The sequence below is a fragment of the Bicyclus anynana genome, chromosome 25 (genome assembly GCF_947172395.1).
Source record: "Bicyclus anynana chromosome 25, ilBicAnyn1.1, whole genome shotgun sequence".
NCBI lineage: Eukaryota > Metazoa > Arthropoda > Insecta > Lepidoptera > Nymphalidae > Bicyclus > Bicyclus anynana.
The window spans coordinates 9015062-9034762 of NC_069107.1; the positions used below are offsets into that span (position 1 = coordinate 9015062).

At 36.2% G+C, this 19701-nt stretch overlaps 2 protein-coding genes across 2 annotated transcripts in view; both read left to right on the top strand.

Moving 5' to 3' along the window:
* The first annotated feature begins 1226 nt into the window (after nt 1-1226).
* On the top strand, nt 1227-11373 carry LOC112049598 (uncharacterized). Its single transcript, XM_024087543.2, has 7 exons — nt 1227-1638; nt 3724-3792; nt 5236-5368; nt 6638-6806; nt 7549-7669; nt 9470-10045; nt 10888-11373. Exons 1-7 carry the CDS (start codon nt 1584-1586, stop codon nt 10932-10934), a joined length of 1170 nt encoding a protein of 389 aa, XP_023943311.2. The 5' UTR covers nt 1227-1583; the 3' UTR covers nt 10935-11373.
* A 6370-nt stretch (nt 11374-17743) lies between these two features.
* Nucleotides 17744-19701, top strand: part of LOC128199500 (extracellular matrix protein A-like) — a 12896-nt gene continuing 10938 nt past the window's right edge. Inside the window, exons 1-2 of the mRNA XM_052889434.1 lie at nt 17744-17756; nt 17945-18081. Coding sequence (XP_052745394.1) covers nt 17744-17756; nt 17945-18081 — 150 coding nt within the window. The remainder of the gene's footprint in view (nt 17757-17944; nt 18082-19701) is intronic.

The following is a 19701-nucleotide window of genomic DNA, read 5'->3' on the forward strand; positions in this document are numbered from 1 at the left end:
GCGCTTTCCGGTGTGGGGTCGCCATTCCAGCACCATGGGACCCCATCGTCCATCGGCTCTTCGAACTATGTGGCCTGCCCACTGCCACTTCAGCTTCGCGACTCGCTGAGCTATATCAGTGACTTTAGTTTTTCTGCGGATCTCCTCATTTCTGATTCGATCACGCAGAGAAACTCCAAGCATAGCTCGCTCCATTGCCCGTTGAGTGACTTTGAGACTTCTATTAGGCCCATATAACTATCGGCCTAATAAGACCGACAAGTAAACTGGGACCAAATTGACTTGAAAGCTAGTCGATCGATCACCGTGCAATAAATTTTATACCTTATTCCAAATGATGATAATCTGGAGAAAGCTCAGACCAATTATAGGACCTGTATCGCACTCACAGTCACGAACAAAATTGTCTGTAATTTTCTGAGGAAAACGAGCTTAGATTTTGTATATATCTTATACTAAACTAGAAGTTCTTGCCCGTTTTTTACACAATCCAATTACACAAAAAGGTATTTTTACGGAGCTCTTTAACCGACGAACACGATTACAACTATTTAACATCGCATTAGATCGTTGATCATATACTTTGACAGAAAAGTAAGGTCTAGCGAGGCAGGTCCTATACAATAATTGGTCTGAGGGAGAAAGTTGAAAAGGAAAAGTACCTATCAAAGTACTTGGTGTATGCGTTCGTATTGCCGCCATGTCAAGAAATGACCATACTGTGGCAATGATTATTACCAGGGCCGGCCCGTCCATACGGCGAACGGAGCAGTCGCTCCAGGCGCCAAATCCTAGAGGGCGCCTAAATAGTAAAGAACGTTGGTCACTCCAGAGTACGGTCGAGATCTACGCGTTCCATACTTACTTTGCACTCACAATAATTGGTATAGAGGCCTGAGAATTTACCTAAAATTTTCCATTTTATTTTATTCTTTACATGTTAGTCAGTCAGTGTTAGTCCTTGATAATAGTTTCACCTGATGGTAAGTCATGATGCAATCTAAGATGGAAGCGGACTAACTTGTTAGGAGGAGGAAATCCACACTCCCTTCGGTTTCTACACGACATCGTACCGGAACACTAAATCACTTGGCAGTACATCTTTGCCGGTAAGCGGTAACTAGCCACGATCGAAGCTCAATCACCAGCCGGGGTTTAAACCCAAGACCGACTTGTAAATCCACCGCGCATACCACTGCGCCACGGAGGTCGCCAAACCATTCCTTAGAAGAAAAAAAACTCAGTATCTCAGTTTAGTTATATTCGAACCCAGGACAGCGTGATCCGTGACCACATATGCTAACCACTGCACCGACGATGCATAAACACACACTTTATATTATTGTTATCAGCATTAAAGATAGGTAAGTTGCCACATCCTGTTTCGTAAGTTCATAAAAGTATATATATACCTAACATAAAAGTATATATATACCTAACATAATTTTAGTGGAATAGTAAAATAGTATATAGTAGTGCCTAACGTATTGCAATTGTATCTATATAAATAATAAAATTATTTTATACAATATATATTTTATTATATATTTATATCTTATTCTAATCGTGTTTTTGATTTCACAATGAACGGTCGAAGTTTAATATATTTTTTATTTTTTGGGTCATATTTAATAAACGGTAAGTTTGAGATTTTAATAGTAGGTATAATTTTTTTCTTTTTTTTTTATTATTTACAAGTTAGCCCTTGACTATAATCTCACCTGATGGTAAGTGATGATGTGATCGAAGATGGAAGCGGGCTAACTTGTTAGGAGGAGGATGACAATCCGCACTCCTTTCGGTTTCTACACGACATCGTACCGGCGCTAAATCGCTTGGCGGTACGTCTTTGTCGGTAGGGTGGTAACTAGCCACGGCCGAAGCCTCCCACCATCTAATCATTTTAGTACAAACTCTCTAAAACGCTCTACGCGGCACATTTACAAAGGATCTTTTACTGTTCTAAAAAAAAAATATGTAATATTACATATTTTTTTTATTTAATACGTAATAAAAAGTCCAGACTCCTGAAATAAAAAGTTACGTACCTCAATTCAGCCAGTTCGCATATACGAGTACCTATAGTTGAGCCATATTCGAATGTAATCCACCAATCAGGTGCAAGCAGGTGTTAACAACCTATTGGAAACTTCCTAATAATCATTAATTTTCAATTCTTGACGGCCGCGTGGCGCAGTGGGTAGTGACCCTGCTTTCTGCATCCACGGTCGTGGGTTCGATTCCCACAACTGGAAAATATTTGTGTGATGAGCATGGGTGTTTTCCAGTGTCTGTGTGTATTCATACATTATATAAGTATTTATATGTAGTATATAAATGAATATTATAATATCAACTATCTTAGTACCCATAACACAAGCTACTCTGTATGCTTACTTTGGGGCTAGATAGTGATGTGTATTGTTTAAGTATATTTATTTATTTATTTATTCAATAAATATACTAAACTCGTAAGTAATTCGTTTGCACACGAATATACTGTAAAATAACTAAGTCAGGATTAAATATATTAATGTAGTTCTATTATCTGTTGTAAAGGTGTACTTTGTTTAAGTACGCATAATTTCCTACTGAATACTTTTTAAGTACCTACATAATATCAATACAGGCCTTACAAAAAAATTACAAAATTAAAAAAAAACATTTGTTTTAAAAAACAAAACATTCTTCTTATTTCTTACATTTTACATCTAAATTAATTACATAAATTTTCGTATTTATGTTCATATATGTGTATATATTTATGTAGGTATATATGTAATTTTTAGTAGGTATCTATAATATATATATATATATATATATATATGGCGGCCTTACATATATTCGTATATAAACACATACGAATATATGTAAGGCCGCCAATTGTACATTACATTTTTCACTGTCTGTCAAAACACTGTCATATTACCACTCCACAGCGGGGCTAAGCCCTTCAGCCTCTAGGGGCTAAAGTAATTTTGTTTTTTTAATTCTTGTATGTTAAGAGTACTAGCCAAGTACTAGCCTACTATAAAACGGAGGAGGTTTTATTCGAAAATAGAACTACTTATTACTATTAAAATTACTTTAGCCCCTAGAGGCTGAAATGCTCGTTTAGCCCCGCTGTGGAGTGGTAATATGACAATGTTTTTGAGCAAGAGTAGTGAAAAATATATTTCATTCATTCATTCATTCAAAACATTGACACGAATTGAGAACCTTCTCTTTTTTTTGAAGTCGGTTTAAAATGGACTTAATATGCTATATATTTTTTTAATTGTTGTATGTGACTAATTTAGAAATGTTTACGTTTTTAAAATAATATACTCGTAGAAGTAAAGTATTTTGGTACTCAGTTGTTTGACAGCAAGACTGTTTATTAGTCTATGAGTATTACATAGTGAAGTACCTAATAAAATTATTAATTAATAACCGAAAATCTGATTATCAATACTAAAATATAATCAAGCTTTTTTAAAATTTTTGTCTGACCGTCTTTATATGTTTGCTTTAAGATTTGGAACGGCTGAACCGATTTCAACGAGATTCACTGGTAGGTAGAAAAAGGTCATAGAGCAACATATCTGTTTTTACATATAACATACATACTTTTATGCCGGAAAAATACATGGTTCCCGCGGGATTTGTGAAAATCAGAATTTCACGCGTACGAAGTCACCGGCGTCTGCAAGTTTAATAATAATATAAGGTTGTCATTTACAGAATCTTTGAGTTGTGAAGGAAACCCAATTTTCTGCGATTGGACGCGTCATGGATGGTATCAAGAAGCAGGTGAGATTAATTTATGACATAAAACGCATTCCTTTAAATTCACATAATGAAGTTGGAAGTGCATGCCCCGGACCGTATTCAACCTACGCCCTCCCAATCAACCCAGAGTAGCGCAGCCGTGCTTTTCACTGGCAAAACGGTCCCCCGAAAGAAAGTCTTACTCAAAGAAGACTCCAATTACGAAGCACCCATCCCCTGGCAACGTACTGCCAAATACCTAGGCGTAACCTTTGACGACCGCAGGAGCTCAATGTACATCAATAAAGCGAAAAAAAGGCTGCATACGTAATGCCTTTACGCGATGACTAACAAAAAATCAAATGGCCCTTCGTTCGGCGAAACGCTTTACAAATCCACACCGTCCGATCCTAACCTACGCTAGTGTTTGCCCACCATCCCAAAGCGACCCTTATATTACTGAGACAGGCAACGTGACGTCAGGAATGTGTATTCAGCAATGAAAATCTTCGTATAGTTCCAACAAAGTGTATTATCACCAACAAAGATCGCGCTCGACTGACAAAATAATGACCGACTATGACTCAAACAGTTTTACAATTCAAATATGGTTTCTGTATCTTACAACTACTTTTTAATTATGCAGTTTTACGGCTTAGTCTAACATTATCAAATTAATATCATTATAATATTTAAATTAATTATAAAATGTAAATAGTTTAATCTGAGTTTAAATAATAAATAACAAAGCTAAAGATAGAATTTTTAGGTTTAGTCAAATCAGTATCTTATTAACGAAAAACTGCAATCATGACATTGAAGAATTATTATCAGCAAATAACAGACAATGTTTATAATAACGTATAGACAGTTTAGTATATTTATAGTTTGTTAGATGGAACTCGTAGGCCCTCGTATCTTAGGCCGCTTCAAACTTTACAAGATCGACTCCTGCGTCAAATTACGGGCGTGCCGTGGTTTGTACGTAATAATGACCTAGACCTATTAGAGACCTAAACCTACCTAACCAACTAGTGGTTGAGCCCTGCAATTACACTCCACTTAACGCCAACTGCAAGCAGAGGCCCCACAAACGTCCTTTACGATCAAGACGATGACATGACGACCCACAACGTTTTCCAGGTCACACAATCTCAAGCTACATAGCGTCTTCGCCGATGAGGTCCCCGATATCTAACGGTTTTCTAACTCACGATCTCGGGGCGTCCGTACTGATTCACTCAGGTCATGGTTACTTTCTCCCGAATGGCCCTCTAAGCCGAGGTCCGAGTCTCATAGAAGACGCCCTTAGAAAGTCGTTCGTCCTCTAGTTTTATTTCAGCCTTCGGGTCTCATCTCCAACTCTCCCGGTGTCGTCGTCGTGGTTCCGCAGGGAACCAACGACATTTACTCAACACGAAAAAGAAAATACTTGTTCACAATCGAGTAATCAAATCAGCACCTAATCTTTTAAATTATTTCCAGACCCAGACGGCGCCTTAGCTAGCCAACTAGATCGTGTAAACCAAACAGCGATTCTGTTGTCGCCTTTCTACGATAGTGATTTGACTGAAACGGGCTGTTTCACCTTCAGTTTTAATATCGTAAATATGGGAGGGTGAGTAGACTGTAGTACTCGTATAGTAACTATTCAGTTTTTCTCAAAATGCGCGGTGAGCATTTTCCGGGACAAAAAGTATCATATAGCAGCCTCCTCTATATACCAGTGAAAATCCCATTTAATACTGTTCAACCATTTCAGAGATAAGCCTGGACAAACAGATAGACAGACAGACAGACATTTTAAAAAGACTTGTTTGTGTTTTGTTTGCGTAAGCACTTGAGGAAATACAGCTATCTTAAAATCACAGACAGACACATAAATTTTATTTATTTGTACAGGTAAATCTATCTTTTTCTGTATCAATTCAATTCATCATCAATACAATTTAATATAATTACGATACAGTGCCAGTGGTTTAAAAATAACTGTGTTTTTCAAATGATCGGTAGCTGTTTAAATATAATCAAGGTTTTTTAAACCTAATTCTTTTAAAACTAGTTAACACTCATCTGCTCCGCTCATGTTCCTCTCTCTACCCAGCCAAGAATAAGATCTTACTAGAGCATATTATTTAAACGGGTACATATCATAAAACGACGAGATTTTTTGAGAGGAGACGAGAAGAAAAAGAACAAGAAAGAGGGTAGATCGATTCTGCCCCTAACAGCTGATTTCACTTCGCATCTCGCAACTTCAGTCCCGTCGTGACCACGATCCATGCAATTGGGTCGAAATATCGACATTGAAAATCTTGTCTTTTATCGTGGTATGTACCCGTTTAAATAATATTCATCATGAACAACCACGAAATAAGTTTAAAATCATTAGCTTACTAGAGCAGCCTTGGCAGAGCTTTCTGCAGTTCTAGCGAAGCCAAGGTCTCAAAGCAGGTTATAGAAAGTTTTTTACTGGTATTCCTTACGCCACCACTTCTTTTTTTTTTTATTCTTTACAAGTTAGCCCTTGACTACAATCTCACCTGATGGTAAGTGATTATGTGATCTAAAATGGAAGCGGGCTAACTTGTTAGGAGGAGGATGAAAATCCACGCTCCTATCGGTTTCTACACGACATCGTACCGGAACGCTAAATCGCTTGGCGGTACGTCTTTGTCGGTAGGGTGGTAACTAGCCACGGCCGAAGCCTCCCATCAGCTAAAAAACTTCGACGTAGGTTCAACGATTGTCGATAAATTCGAATTAACGAACGATTTATTTTGCAAATTCCACATGGACGATATCTAACACACCGATTAGCGGTCGAGCTGATTTTGATAATTCAACAGATATATTCGATGTGTAATGAACTTTAATTTGATTATAGATATAAACTCCAGATCTACCAATTACCAGTATATTTATCATATACAGAGTTGCGTCAAAACAACGAAAAAAGAGATTACTACAAACTTTTTGAAGAAACGCCTAGGCATAAGTTTGAGACACACTTGGTCTATGTGCTGCCACTTAAGAAATCTAATTACGACTTTCAGGTAAAACTGCACTTCTCAACAACACTGACGTACCAAATAAAAAAAAAATGAATTTAAATCGTACAAGTATACAAAACCTTTTTTACGTAATAAGTAACGTTTTTATATAAAGTTTACTTTATTTCTAAGTTTCTAAGTTTTCTAAGTCTAAACTTTTAGTAGGGGAGCCCGGGATGCTAAATTTGCAGTTACTCGAGCGTCATTGAGACCGATTACATTTGGTAGATTAAATTATAGGAAGCATAACTGGTTATTTACTTTTTCCGCTTTTAGCGGTGGAAAAAAAAACTACAGACTTTAAAAACAATTTTTATTACTTTGGCTTACTGAAATTGTAAGAAAATTTTAGCGATTAATTAGGAGATTATTTCCTTAAAAATAAAAGTAAAAAGGGTTTAATTTTGTAACTTTGAAACCCTCCCATTCCATTACATTACGCTCAAATCGTCAGATTTTCGAAATGTGCAGTTTTTAGCTATCAACTCACCTACCTTATCTTAATCTGACGTGCTGGTAGAGTATTTATGAAGTTAGTTTTTTTTTTGGTTGCCCTAAACGTACCCACCAATATTAAGGGCTCATACTCGGTGGAGGTACTCGACAAAGTGTAAGGTATAGTCCCTTATGTTTATCTGCCGCGCTCGAGTAACTGCAAAAATCCCCTCTTCGGCTCTATTACTACTATTTCTAAGTTTACGTAAAAGAAGGTTCGGCTACTTCCCGGTATTCTTGTTTTATTTAGATTTTCATAGAAGTGATGAAGCTCAGTAAAGACATTGTGCTTATGGCAGTACACAACGTCTGTATACTCCAAGGTAGCGACTGCTCAGCAGCTCAAAGAGTCGCCGATAATCCAAGTCAAGGTGAGTAGAAGCGGTGCCATTTCAGTCATCATCATCATCATCATCATGTCAACCGATGGACGTCCACTGCAGGACATAGGCCTTTTGTAGGGACTTCCAAACATCATGGTATTCATCCAGCGAATACCTACGACTCGCTTGATGTCGTCTGCCCACCTTGTGGGGGGTCGACCAACACTGCGCTTTCCGGTGCGGTGTCGCCATTCCAGCACCTTGGGGACAACATCCATCGGCTCTTCGAAATATGTGGCCTGCCCGTTGCCACTTCAGCTTCGCGAGTCGCTAAGCTATGTCAGTGACTTTGGTTCATCTGCGGATCTCCTCATTTCTGATTTGATCACGCTTAGAAACTCCAAGCATAGCTCGCACCATCGCCCGCTGAGTGACTTTGAGCCTTCTAATAAGGCCCATAGCGTCAGCGACCAAGTCTCGGAAGTCAATATGTGGGACATTACGAATCGAATACGAACACATAGAATCGTTCCAAGCGGGCCAAGTCGCGAGCTTACATTAGCGACTCATGTACCTATTCGTTCGTTATCAACCCATATTCGGCTCACTGGTGAACTCGAGTCTCCTCTCAGAATGAGAGGTATTAGGCCAAATAGTCCACAACGCTGGCCCAATGCGTGCGTATTGGCAGACTTCACACTCAGGGAATTAAGAAAATTCTCAGTTATGCAGATTTTCTCACGATATTTTTCAGTTATGTGCATTTTAAGAACCGCATTTTAAGAACGTTAAGTGCTTGCCCTGGGCCGGATTGGCAACAGATTTTATTGAAATAATACGAGTATGTATTTAATTTGATAGTATATTTGTTCTGCAGAAGAGAGCTGTTCGTGCGATATATAAAATGGGCCCTAGAGAGTCGTTAAGTGAAAAATTTAAAGAAATATAAAGTAATTACTGTGCATAGTCAATATATATATGAAAATTTAGTATATGTACATAAAAAAATCTCCCGGCGAGGGAATGATTGTATCGAACGCCTTGTTGTGCAAGGGAAGGTGGAGGGAACTAGGCCACGCGGAAGGTCACCCATGCGATGGACCGACCAGATTAAATCTGCTGTAGGCGGTCCCTTGCATGAATGTACGCGACTCACTACACAAAGGGAGAAGTGGCGAATGCTCGTGAGGCGTATTACATCTGCCTCCAACACGTCCTAAAGACCACGACCGCTCTGTCAAGAGCGCAGCGACAAAGAAGACATAAAAAATAGGCAATTTAAAATGAAGGTGTGATTGCAATAACATTTATGTCAGAAAGGGCAATTGCATACGTTTTTATAATAAACTACCACAAAGCTAAGCTACTGGAATGTCTCTCAAAAACGTGTTTAATAAACGCAAGCTTTTGGGAAAGGCTTACTATTGTATTAATGATTATATTAATGATAAAAAAGCTTAGTGTTAAACAGTAATATACGACCGTGTGCTTAGTTTTAAATAAGTTTGTAAAATGGTGGTAAACAAAAAAAAACCTTGGTTGAGTTTGTTGTGGGCTCTTCTCGGACCAAGGCGCGTTTGGAACCCTCGTAACTTTAGTTTTATATTTTCGACTATTATTACCACCATTAAATTAAATTTAATTATGACAAAAATCTTGACCTTTCAAAAGTAGTTGTAAACTAAGCTTAATTGAAATAAATGAATTTTGACTTTTGACTTTTTTTATATAAAAAACTTTTATCTAGTAATCAGGTCAGTTAAGGTCGTATTCTTTTAAATCATAATTTTTAAGAACTTTTCTTATAAGTAAAAGAATTAATATTGTACCTTTTTGCTAACTCCACAGATTTCGATGAAGAGATTTATGAAACAACAACACATACAACAGATTTACTATCAACACAATCAACCGAAACTTCATCAGTAATAACAACACGATCAACAGAAGTTTCATTAGAAATTACAAGAGATCTACCAACAACACAATCAACGGAAGCTTCATCAGAAATTACAACAGATCTACCAACAACACAATCAACAGAAGCTTCACCAGAAAATACAACAGATCTACCAGTATCTACAAATGCTTCATCAGCGATTACAACAGATCTACCAGTATCTACAAATGCTTCATCAGCGATTACAACAGATCTACCAGTATCTACAAATGCTTCATCAGCGATTACAACAGATCTACCAGTATCTACAAATGCTTCACCAGAGATCACAATAGATCTACCAGTATCTATAAATGCTTCATCAGCGATTACTACAGATCTACCAGTATCTATAAATGCTTCACCAGAGATTACAACAGTTCTACAACAATCAACAGCTCCATCAGCAGCGTCAACCTCATCACCAATAACAACAGACATGATCTTTCCTTCAACAATAAAGCAATTTCCACCAGGTTTTAACGGTAATTTACTATCTTCCTAATATTCTTGCCGACTATATTTGACGTCCTTTCTGGCGTATTACGTTTCTCTCAACAGAGATTCCCAGCTCAGGTCAGGGGTTAGCGGAGTTAGTTTGTCATCTCGTGTTCACTGTTGAGCTAATTGTCCACCACGCTGATCTAATCCGGATTGGCAGACTAACACACGTAAAGAAATAAGAAAATTCTCAAGTTGCAGGTTTCCTCACAATGTTTCCCCTTCACCGTTTTGAGACACGTGATGTTTAATTTCTTAAAACGCACCTATCTGAAATGTTGGAGGCATGTTCGAATTTGAAACTACAACCTCCGAATCGGAGACAGATGTCATACCCACTGGGCTATCGTGGCTTGGGATTTTATATTTTCTAAATTGCCTCAGGACTGGTTGCTACCGGTAAAGTAGTACTGGCAAAGATGTACCGCCAATCGATTTAGCGTTCCGGTACGATGCCGCGTAGAAACCGTCAGAAGTATGGATAGAAACTTGTGCCTCTCCCAAGTAAGTCCGTTTCCATCTTAGAGTGCATCGTCATTTGCACCAGTTGTGCCTAGTGGCAGTTTCAATGTTTTCATACTGTGACAATCGTGTTATCGTAAACGCGATGGTCTATGGACACAGTTGTGCAATAGTGCCGCAGATGGCGCTGTTTCAACTCCTTGAAAATTCACGTTTACGGTTACGCGATCATCCCAGTATGAAAACATTGATAACTGCCACCTGGCTCCCAGGGTGAGCTCGCAGTCAAGGGCCATTGAATATAACTTGTTATTGTTTGGTATCTAAGCTAGAAGTTAGAACAATGTTAATTACTTATTTACAGGTATTCATCCAAAAGTAGTCGAGTGGATTGTCCGAGCGTACTATTAGACGGACGGGGGCTGCAAATTCTAAAGGAGACCGACCAAGAACCTAGCACTGTACAGGAAGCAATAAATGACAAGAAATCGTTTATTTTCATTGGAATTCACAGTTTTTAATAGCTTTTGCAACTGTGAATTCTGTTTTTTTGTTGAAATCGTGTATTTAATTACGTACACGCCACGCCCCGGCCACGGCTCGGTATTGTTTCGTGGTTACATGACTACATTAGCTATAAGGCTAATAAATTGTTTTATTTTAAGTTTTGAAGTACTTTTTCGTCATCATCATCATTATAAGTATATCATTATTATAACGGCAATCTATATAGCCAGACCTATTTTTAATGTTTATGCGATAATTCAATAATTTTAAGCAATTGGAGAATGTTACTTCGTACGCAAAATCACTTGCAACTTTGTTACATTAAAGCTTTTATTCACACAGATTAGTTTTTGTCTTATTCGCCAACACGAGATAGTCGAGCGACTTCATATCCTTAATTTTTAAGACTGACAGAAGTAAAGATAATTCCGCCGATGTAAACCGTGCCATATCGCATGTGTCGCATTGGTTGGTAGGTGAAAACTAAATGTGTAAGTTTATAATGATCGATGGACTGGAAATGGAGAATTCCACAGTTTTCCTGACCTTGGATTGTAAACTTCAGTGGGGTGCTCATATAGAAAAACTGTCGGGTAAACTCAGCTCAGCTTCATTTGCAGTGAGAAAAATAAGACAGTTTACTGATGTTGACACAGCTAGGCTTGTTTCTTTTGCGTACTTTCACAGCGTAATGTCTTACGGTATTTTGTTGTAGGGCAAGAGTATATTTGTACTTCAAAAAAGAGCAGTCCGAGCAATATATCAATTGAAATCACGCGAGTCCCTTCGTCAAAAGTTTAAAGAAATAGGTATACTAACAGTAGCCTGTCAATATATATATATACAGGGTGATTCAGTCTTTAGTGCGGATATTTTTTTTCGTGGTTCTGTATCATTAATAAAATATAAATCTACAAACAGTTCGATACATTTTATGTAATTTTTTTTTTAATTTATGTCTCTAAAATAACAAAATAATGTACATATTATTACTAAACAAAATATATTCAGCTTAAAAGTGATCTGGTGACGTCCTTTAGGTATCAAACGAAAATAAAATAACGCACAATAGGGTGACCCTAAAATTCTGTTCAAAAGTAAATAACTTTAGCTAACGATAATTTTGTTATTTTTGAGTTAAAAAAAAAAAGAAAAAATACGTGATCATTAAATTTTGTTTATGTACAAAATATAAAAATATCCGCACTAAAAAAATTTTCTTCCTGTATATATATATAACAGCATAATCTATGATGTAAGACGAAATATTAATTTGAAAAGGAGATTTAAACCCACGTCTTACTAGACACGTTATTTCTGCATATCTTATCCAAAGAGTAAAAAAATCTTTTGTAGGTTTTGGTGTACTCTTCTAAAACAAGATCCCCAAGACTGTGATGGACCTGCCAATGCATAGCTTTAAGCAATGTGTCAAAAAACTTATACTTAGTCGAGGTTACTACACCATTGATGAGTTCCTCAATGACAAAGATGCTTTGAAGCCAAAGAAATTGTAATGTTGTCATCAATTGTAAATTTTAATATTGTATGATTTTTTTTTAAGAGCAACTGTTGAGTTTCTTGCCTGTTCTTCTCAGCAGAACCTGCCTTCCGAACCGGTGGTAGAATCTTTACAAATAGTCAACTGACGTATCAAAAATCCTTGTAAACTGAGCCTACTTGAAATAAATGAATTTTTGAATTATGAATTTTTAAACGCGAAAGTTTGTATGTGTTTGTGTTGATGTTTGCATGTATGTTTGTCTGGATGTTTGTTACTCTTTAACGCCGCTGCTACTGAAGCCATTTGGCTGAATTTTGTAATGGAAATAGATTTTACTCTGGTTAACACATAGGCTACTTTTTATCCCGAAAAAATCTATGGTTTCCCGAGATTTGATGATTTTAATGATATAAATGTTTGTTACTCTTTCACGCTGTGAAACTTTTTCGAAACGCTTTCGACTACTGAATCGAATTAGCTGAAATTTCGTATTAAGATATATTATAGCCTGGATTAACACATAGGCTACTTTTTATTCCGGAAAAATCCATGGTTCCCGAGTGATTTCTGAAAAACTAAATTTCTAGTCGCTATTCCCTAGTAAGAGTAGTATTTAGAAGAGCCCAGCCCAAATATAGCAAAATAAGATATTAAAGCGTTACCTATGGCACAATTTAAAAGAAAATTATACAACTGGTTGATAAGTAAAACCTACTATAATGTCAAAGAACTATTAAAATAATAATTGTAAAAATGTTAATTGTAGCCAATTGACCTGATATAGTGCTAGTCGATCGGTCAGTGCGTCGTGCAATAATTGTTGATATTACTGTTCCACATGACGATAATCTGGTTAAAGCCGAAAAGGAAAAAGTATCAAAATACTTGGACCTTGCTCACTCAAATGTCCCGCAGCGGGAGGGTGAATTTTTTTTTATAAATTTTTAATACTTATATTGTTAAAAATTAAAAAAAAAAGAAGTAATAAATAAATGAGAGATAATGAATTTTGTATATTGTATTGCAATTGTAACTTTATTTTATTTTCATTTTTAATTTAATTTGGTAATTATGACTATTGGTGTTATTTTTTCTTTTTTATTTGTAATTTCATTTAATTTAATTTAGTAATTGTGACTGTATTTATCTTTTTCTTAATCTCATTTCATTTAATTTGGTAATTGTGACTATTTGTATTTTTTTATATTTGCACACTATTAATTTAGTGGAATGTTGTATTCTTGCAAATAAACAATTATTATTATTATTATTATTATTATTACGTGTAGGTACGAGTACGAATATGTCGAAAGACGTCAGTATCTAAATGAATCTATTAATTATTTATCAGTACTTTTTTTTGTTAGGTTATATCACAAAGGTTAATTAAAATATGAACCTAAAGATTAGAAAATAACATATACTTACTAGTAACTACGATTATACACTATTATATTGCCACCAACTTCGCCTGCTTCTGCTGCTTCGTTTTATGTCATTACTAGCTGACGCCGCGCGGTTTCACCCGCGTGGTTCACGTTCCGTAGGAATACCGGGATAATATATAGCCTATAGCCTTCCTCGATTAATGGGCTATCTAACACTGAAAGAATTTTTCAAATCGGACCAGTAGTACCTGAGATTAGCGCGTTCAATCAAACAAACAAACAAACAAATAAACAAACAAACAAACAAACTCTTCAGCTTTATAATATTAGTATAGATATTTCAGGTCACCTCTCAAAAGGCACTCTAAGCCGAGGTCCGAGTCTCATAGGAGACGCCCTTAGATGTCTTTCCGTCCTCTATCTTTATTTATTTCAAACCTTCGGGTCTCGTCAGGCGATGCTTCTGCGCTCGCCAAAACCCCCCGGTGACGCCGTAGTGGTCCCATATATATATATATATATATCATAATGTACTATATACCTCTGCTTCCGATTCCGGAGGGTGTGGGTTCGAATCCGGTCCGGGGCACGCACCTCCAACTTTTCAGTTGTGTGCATTTTAAGAAATTAAATATCACGTGTCTCAATCGGTGAAGGAAAACGTCGTGAGGAAACCTGCATACCAGAGAATTATCTTAATTCTCTGCGTGTGTGAAGTCTGCCAATCCGTATTGGGCCAGCGTGGTGGACTATTGGCCTTATCCCTCTCATTCTGAGAGGAGACTCGAGCTCAGCAGTGAGCCAAATATGGGTTGATGACGATGATATAAGTACGGTAAGTTGAAAAAGGTTGAAAATTACAGCCGAGGTTTGGCTCGAGCTGTAGTAAGAAAGCAGAGGCTGTAATTATCAAAGCGCACGTATGTCATACGTCGTTTTATAGCACATTTGTCAGGAAACACACTTTGAACACATTTTCTGAAAATTAATTTGCATCTTTGCCTGTTTTCTAGATGATATTTTGATACGCTTGTCATTTTTGCACAGATAACGAAGTGCGCACACCAGTGTTTGTTTCTTTTTAGACAAATGCACCAAAAACAGCCAGTATTTATAGGTTTTATATTACATTACGGGACATGTGCGTAATGAGATACATTACGATATAGAAATTGGTGAAATAAACGATACTTTACGAGCAAATGTGTTACAAAAAGTAATAAAGTGTTAATGACAATATAGCTGCAAAAGCAACCAGCGGTCAGGGCTCCAGAGCAGGAACCTCCTCACCTCGCCTTCTGTATCCGACTCTTGATCCAACAGTTAAGTGAAAGCTTTATAAGATGTTGGTGGAAGCATAACAAAATCCGTCGGGTAATTTAAAAGAATATGCGTACAGACGGCTGGAAGCGAATTTGTTTTAAACAGTGATAATTTTTTTTACAATCTTTTTATTAAACACATATTTATATAACATGAAGCGGTTAGGCATTCAAACAGTCATTGTCATAGTTGTAAAGATATGTAAAAATAGTTTCCTTCTACTTGATTTTTGATATGATATAAAATGTTTGCTCTTTGTTTATTACTGTTATTAATTGTAGCTTTCATTAATGCACAAGGTGAGTTAAAAGAAATCTTAATCTATCTATCTATCTATAATAATGTTATAAAGCTAAAGAGTTTGTTTGTTTAAACGCGCTAATCTCAGTTTATTCATTGCGGCAGTAAGAATTTATAATAAGGAATTAGGAAAGAAAAGAATATAAATTGCTTTAAAAATAATTTATATAAATACCTAACTCAACAGGCATTCTACAGTGTAAATGAGTATTTAAGTTGATATTATTGTTATTTTCATACATATTTTAATTGTAAAGATGTAAATTTTAAATGGTGAAATTGTCTTTTGAATCATTAAATACTTAATAAATAATTTGCATGCCTAATTGGCAAGATACATTTACCATCTACATCTACCGACCACCTGTATAAATAATGCATGTATCTGCAAAGAAATAAATTGATTGATTGATTGATTGATTGATTGAACTACTGGTCCGATCTGAAAAATTCTTTCAGTATTAGATAGCCCATTTATCGAGAAAGGCTATAGGCTATATGTTATTACCATATTCTTACGGGAACGGAAACCAGGCGGGTGGGTATTTGTGAATGTCAAAGACTAAATTTTGTCCCCGTTAACAATTAGTTTGACGTTCAGTACATCAAGTGTGTTAGTGACGTCACAAAATGGACGACAGCGTTTTGAAAATTAAAAAAAAATAAGTGATAATATTTAAATTGAGTTTTATAAAAAATCCTTTACTTTTATTAGTTGACATCGATATATTTCGGACCCTTATTCCATGTACTTCACGAAATTAATATTGTTTATATTAAATTTGATATGAGTCAACTACCCTATTAAAAGTGCCAAGAAACCAGGGCCGTAGCAACCGACATACTAGCGGTTAAAGAGTGTTACCGCCGTTTAGTGTTAGAAATAGTAGTCTGTGACGGATATGACGTCGCTCGATCTAGTGTTGGCTTCAGTGTGCTCGTGGCGTTCGAGCCGTCCACATCTCTTGTTGTGTAATTCTTTATGGGTTACTTGGAATAGGCGGGGAGAGTGACTTGAGTGGAAAAGGGGAGTGTTTGATATCAGTCAAAGGTACCTTTAACCCTACACACATCGTTCACAAGTACGTGACTCCACTCAAGGTCATTCTCTGTCATTCTAGGGTCTTATTTTGGTTACAGTTTGATTTGTTAATTAAGTTGTCCTGACAAGTGTTGTGAAACGTAACCTTTGTTCAACATTAGCTTTCTTATATTTGTAATCACTTTCTAGTCTTATAGTAAGAGGTCTAAGGGCGGACGAATTCGCGGGCATCCGCTAGTCTACAGTATACTTATAATGTCGCCACTTATCCAAAACTACTGTTACAGAAGGTGGGAGAAGTAAAATAATATTTTCACTGTACACAAATTTATTCGATAACAATTTCAGCATAGCTTCCGCTATAATGTTAATATTACACGCTGATGGTAGTATATCAATGAATCTGCTAAACAACCCTCTATTTTATAATATTTGCAAAGTTAGTGTCTACTGTTGGTAGCACGAATATGTTAACAATACAAGTACGTTTTAATAATAGTTCCGGAGTATTATTATACAAACCAAACGTTATAATTCTATCTAAAACACATTAATAATTAAAAGATATTTGTAACGATCGTAAAATAATATTAAAATATCGAAACACAAAGTTGAGAAATTAAATACAAACTAAATCATAACGTGACGTCATAGTTGTCAAGAGTAAAATAACCAATGATGAATTTATATCATGTAAAATAAATAATTATATTTATATCAATAATTAATAATAACCTCTCCACTGTTCGGATTGATAATCATTGTTACTTAATTAAATTTAACTATAATAACCGGAAGTCATAAAAGTATGAAATGAAATGACGCTACTATACGCTAGGCGGCGACACTTATCTATACGAAATAGGCGGGAAGCAGGTAGGTACTATTTGTAACACTACTTATCCAATTTTGATGTGGTTTTTAGTGATAAGTTCAGGTTTGATTGGTTCATGTTCTTAGTTGTAGCACTGTATTTTTTGTGTGTTTTAGACTGTCTAAGTTGCCAATTCAACAATACGCTCTGTGGATGGAGCAATGACGAAGATGCCAGCGAGTTATGGTGGCGACATATTTCTGGTAAGCCATTTCAAATAGTTAGGTAGCAGTGGCGAAGGATGAAATTTAAATGTAGGTAAGCCATCCCAAAGAAAAGGAAATGCGTGTTAAAGGTAACCCGCATTTCCGTTTTGGGTAGGGGTAGGTTAGGGGTAGGGTAGGGGTAGTTGAAAGTTTACATTGAGTGTCACGCGGACGAAGTCGCGACCGTCCGCTAGTGTTTATATACAATTTAAAATCTGTCATCATCCCTATTGCTCGTTAGGTTTGGATAACTTAGTATGTTATTTCCTTTTCCCAGATATCGATGGAGTATTTACAGATGTTGAAAGAACAGATGCAGCTCGCTTGATCTCGCCCATTTACGACTACGACGTGGCCGAGGATGGCTGCTTCGCCATGACATACGCAATGAATGAACACCTAGAAAAGTATGTGGTATGCTCTAACACTCATCAAAGAAAACGGTCAAGTCCGTGTCAGGCCACGCGCCGTATACGGTTCCGTAGATTAAATGAGCTCGTGAAACCCTTATAATGCAAAAATACTGATAGCGATACACACAGAAAACCGCATCAAAATCAGCTAACGATTCAAATTTAATACTGATAGTTTTACACAAAAATCATTCTAAATATCAAATACTTAATAATAGTAGGTACTATAAAAAAAATAACAGACTTCAAAATTACATAAATGTAAACTAAACTAAACTAAAAAGCATAAAATAATATTGTATGTGCTATCTTCTGATCAATTTGAAGGCGGTGACAGATAAAATACTTTATGAAAAAAATATATATACGGTTGAATTGAGAAACCTCCTCCTTTTTTTTGAAGTCGGTTAAAAATAAGGAAACGCATTGGCCGCCCCTACAATTTTCAATAGTTCCTCTCGATTTCTCCAGGACTTCACCATCAGATCCTGGTTTCCTTATCATGGTACCACCCTTGGAACATCTCCTTTTCAACCGAAAAAGAATTATCCAAATTGGTCTATAAATGGCTAAGTTATGCGCGAACACACTTATTCACACACATTTATATATTTATGCGGTCAAATTGAGAAACCTCCTCCTTTTTTTTGAAGTCGGTTAAAAATAATCTAAGGTCTTGTCATGCCGGGGGCAAGGCCTACCAGATACACCAATGCTAGTATTAGGTATTAGATAAACACAAGGCCACATATATATGTCCGTGTTTGCGTTGAAATTTACATTGATCCCATCAACTTGACGACTAGGCATTTTTATCAATTCTCTTATCATACATAGGTTAAACTATTAATATAAAAAATACTACAATTACATAATAGGGTACACTCATCTATTAAAACCTCGGTGTGTGGTCGCAAGAATCACAGAATAGAGAATTATACAGAATGAGTCTTTACTAGTCGCGCTGTGAAGCCGTTGAAAGCAATAAAAAAACAAACGTCATGCGTGCATCTCCTTGACATCTGCATAATGCAATCTACCACATACAAACTTGTTTCATAATTTGTATATCAAGAATTAAAGTAACAAAGATTACTTAAATTAATATCAATCTCACCTGATGGTAAGTGATGATGCAATCTAAGATGGAAGCGGGCTATCTTGTTAGGAGGAGGATGAAAATCCACACCCCTTACGGTATCAACACGACATCGTACCGGAACGTTTGTGAATAGTTTTTAAAATATTTTATCACCATTTTACTTGAATGGGGATGATTACTAGGTTTGAATATATTGATTTTCATGATACATTCGGGTAAATAAGGTCAATGTTAACTAATTTATACATAAAAAGAAAAGATTGTCTGGATATTTGCAAAATAAATGAGATTATAAAATTTCAAAATCTATTAAAAATCTTTTGTCGTAATTAGATGAAAATTCATACAGTTTTAGCTTCCTTACATGAAATGTGACATTTTTTAATATGTAAACTATAAACATAAACGCACAAATAACAAAGATATTAGTAATTTTGTTTGAACGCCCATACAAATCTAACGATCATTACATTGCCTACGACGTCATTAGTTCGTGCCATTTTGTATGGGGCGTTTTTC

Coding starts and splice junctions, on each gene's coding strand:
- LOC112049598 (XM_024087543.2), top strand. CDS start 1,584: ATGAACGGTCGAAGTTTAATATATTTTTTATTTTTTGGGTCATATTTA. Junction 1,639..3,723: donor TGGGTCATATTTAATAAACG/GTAAGTTTGAGA, acceptor TGTCATTTACAG/AATCTTTGAGTTGTGAAGGA. Junction 7,670..9,469: donor CGCCGATAATCCAAGTCAAG/GTGAGTAGAAGC, acceptor CTAACTCCACAG/ATTTCGATGAAGAGATTTAT.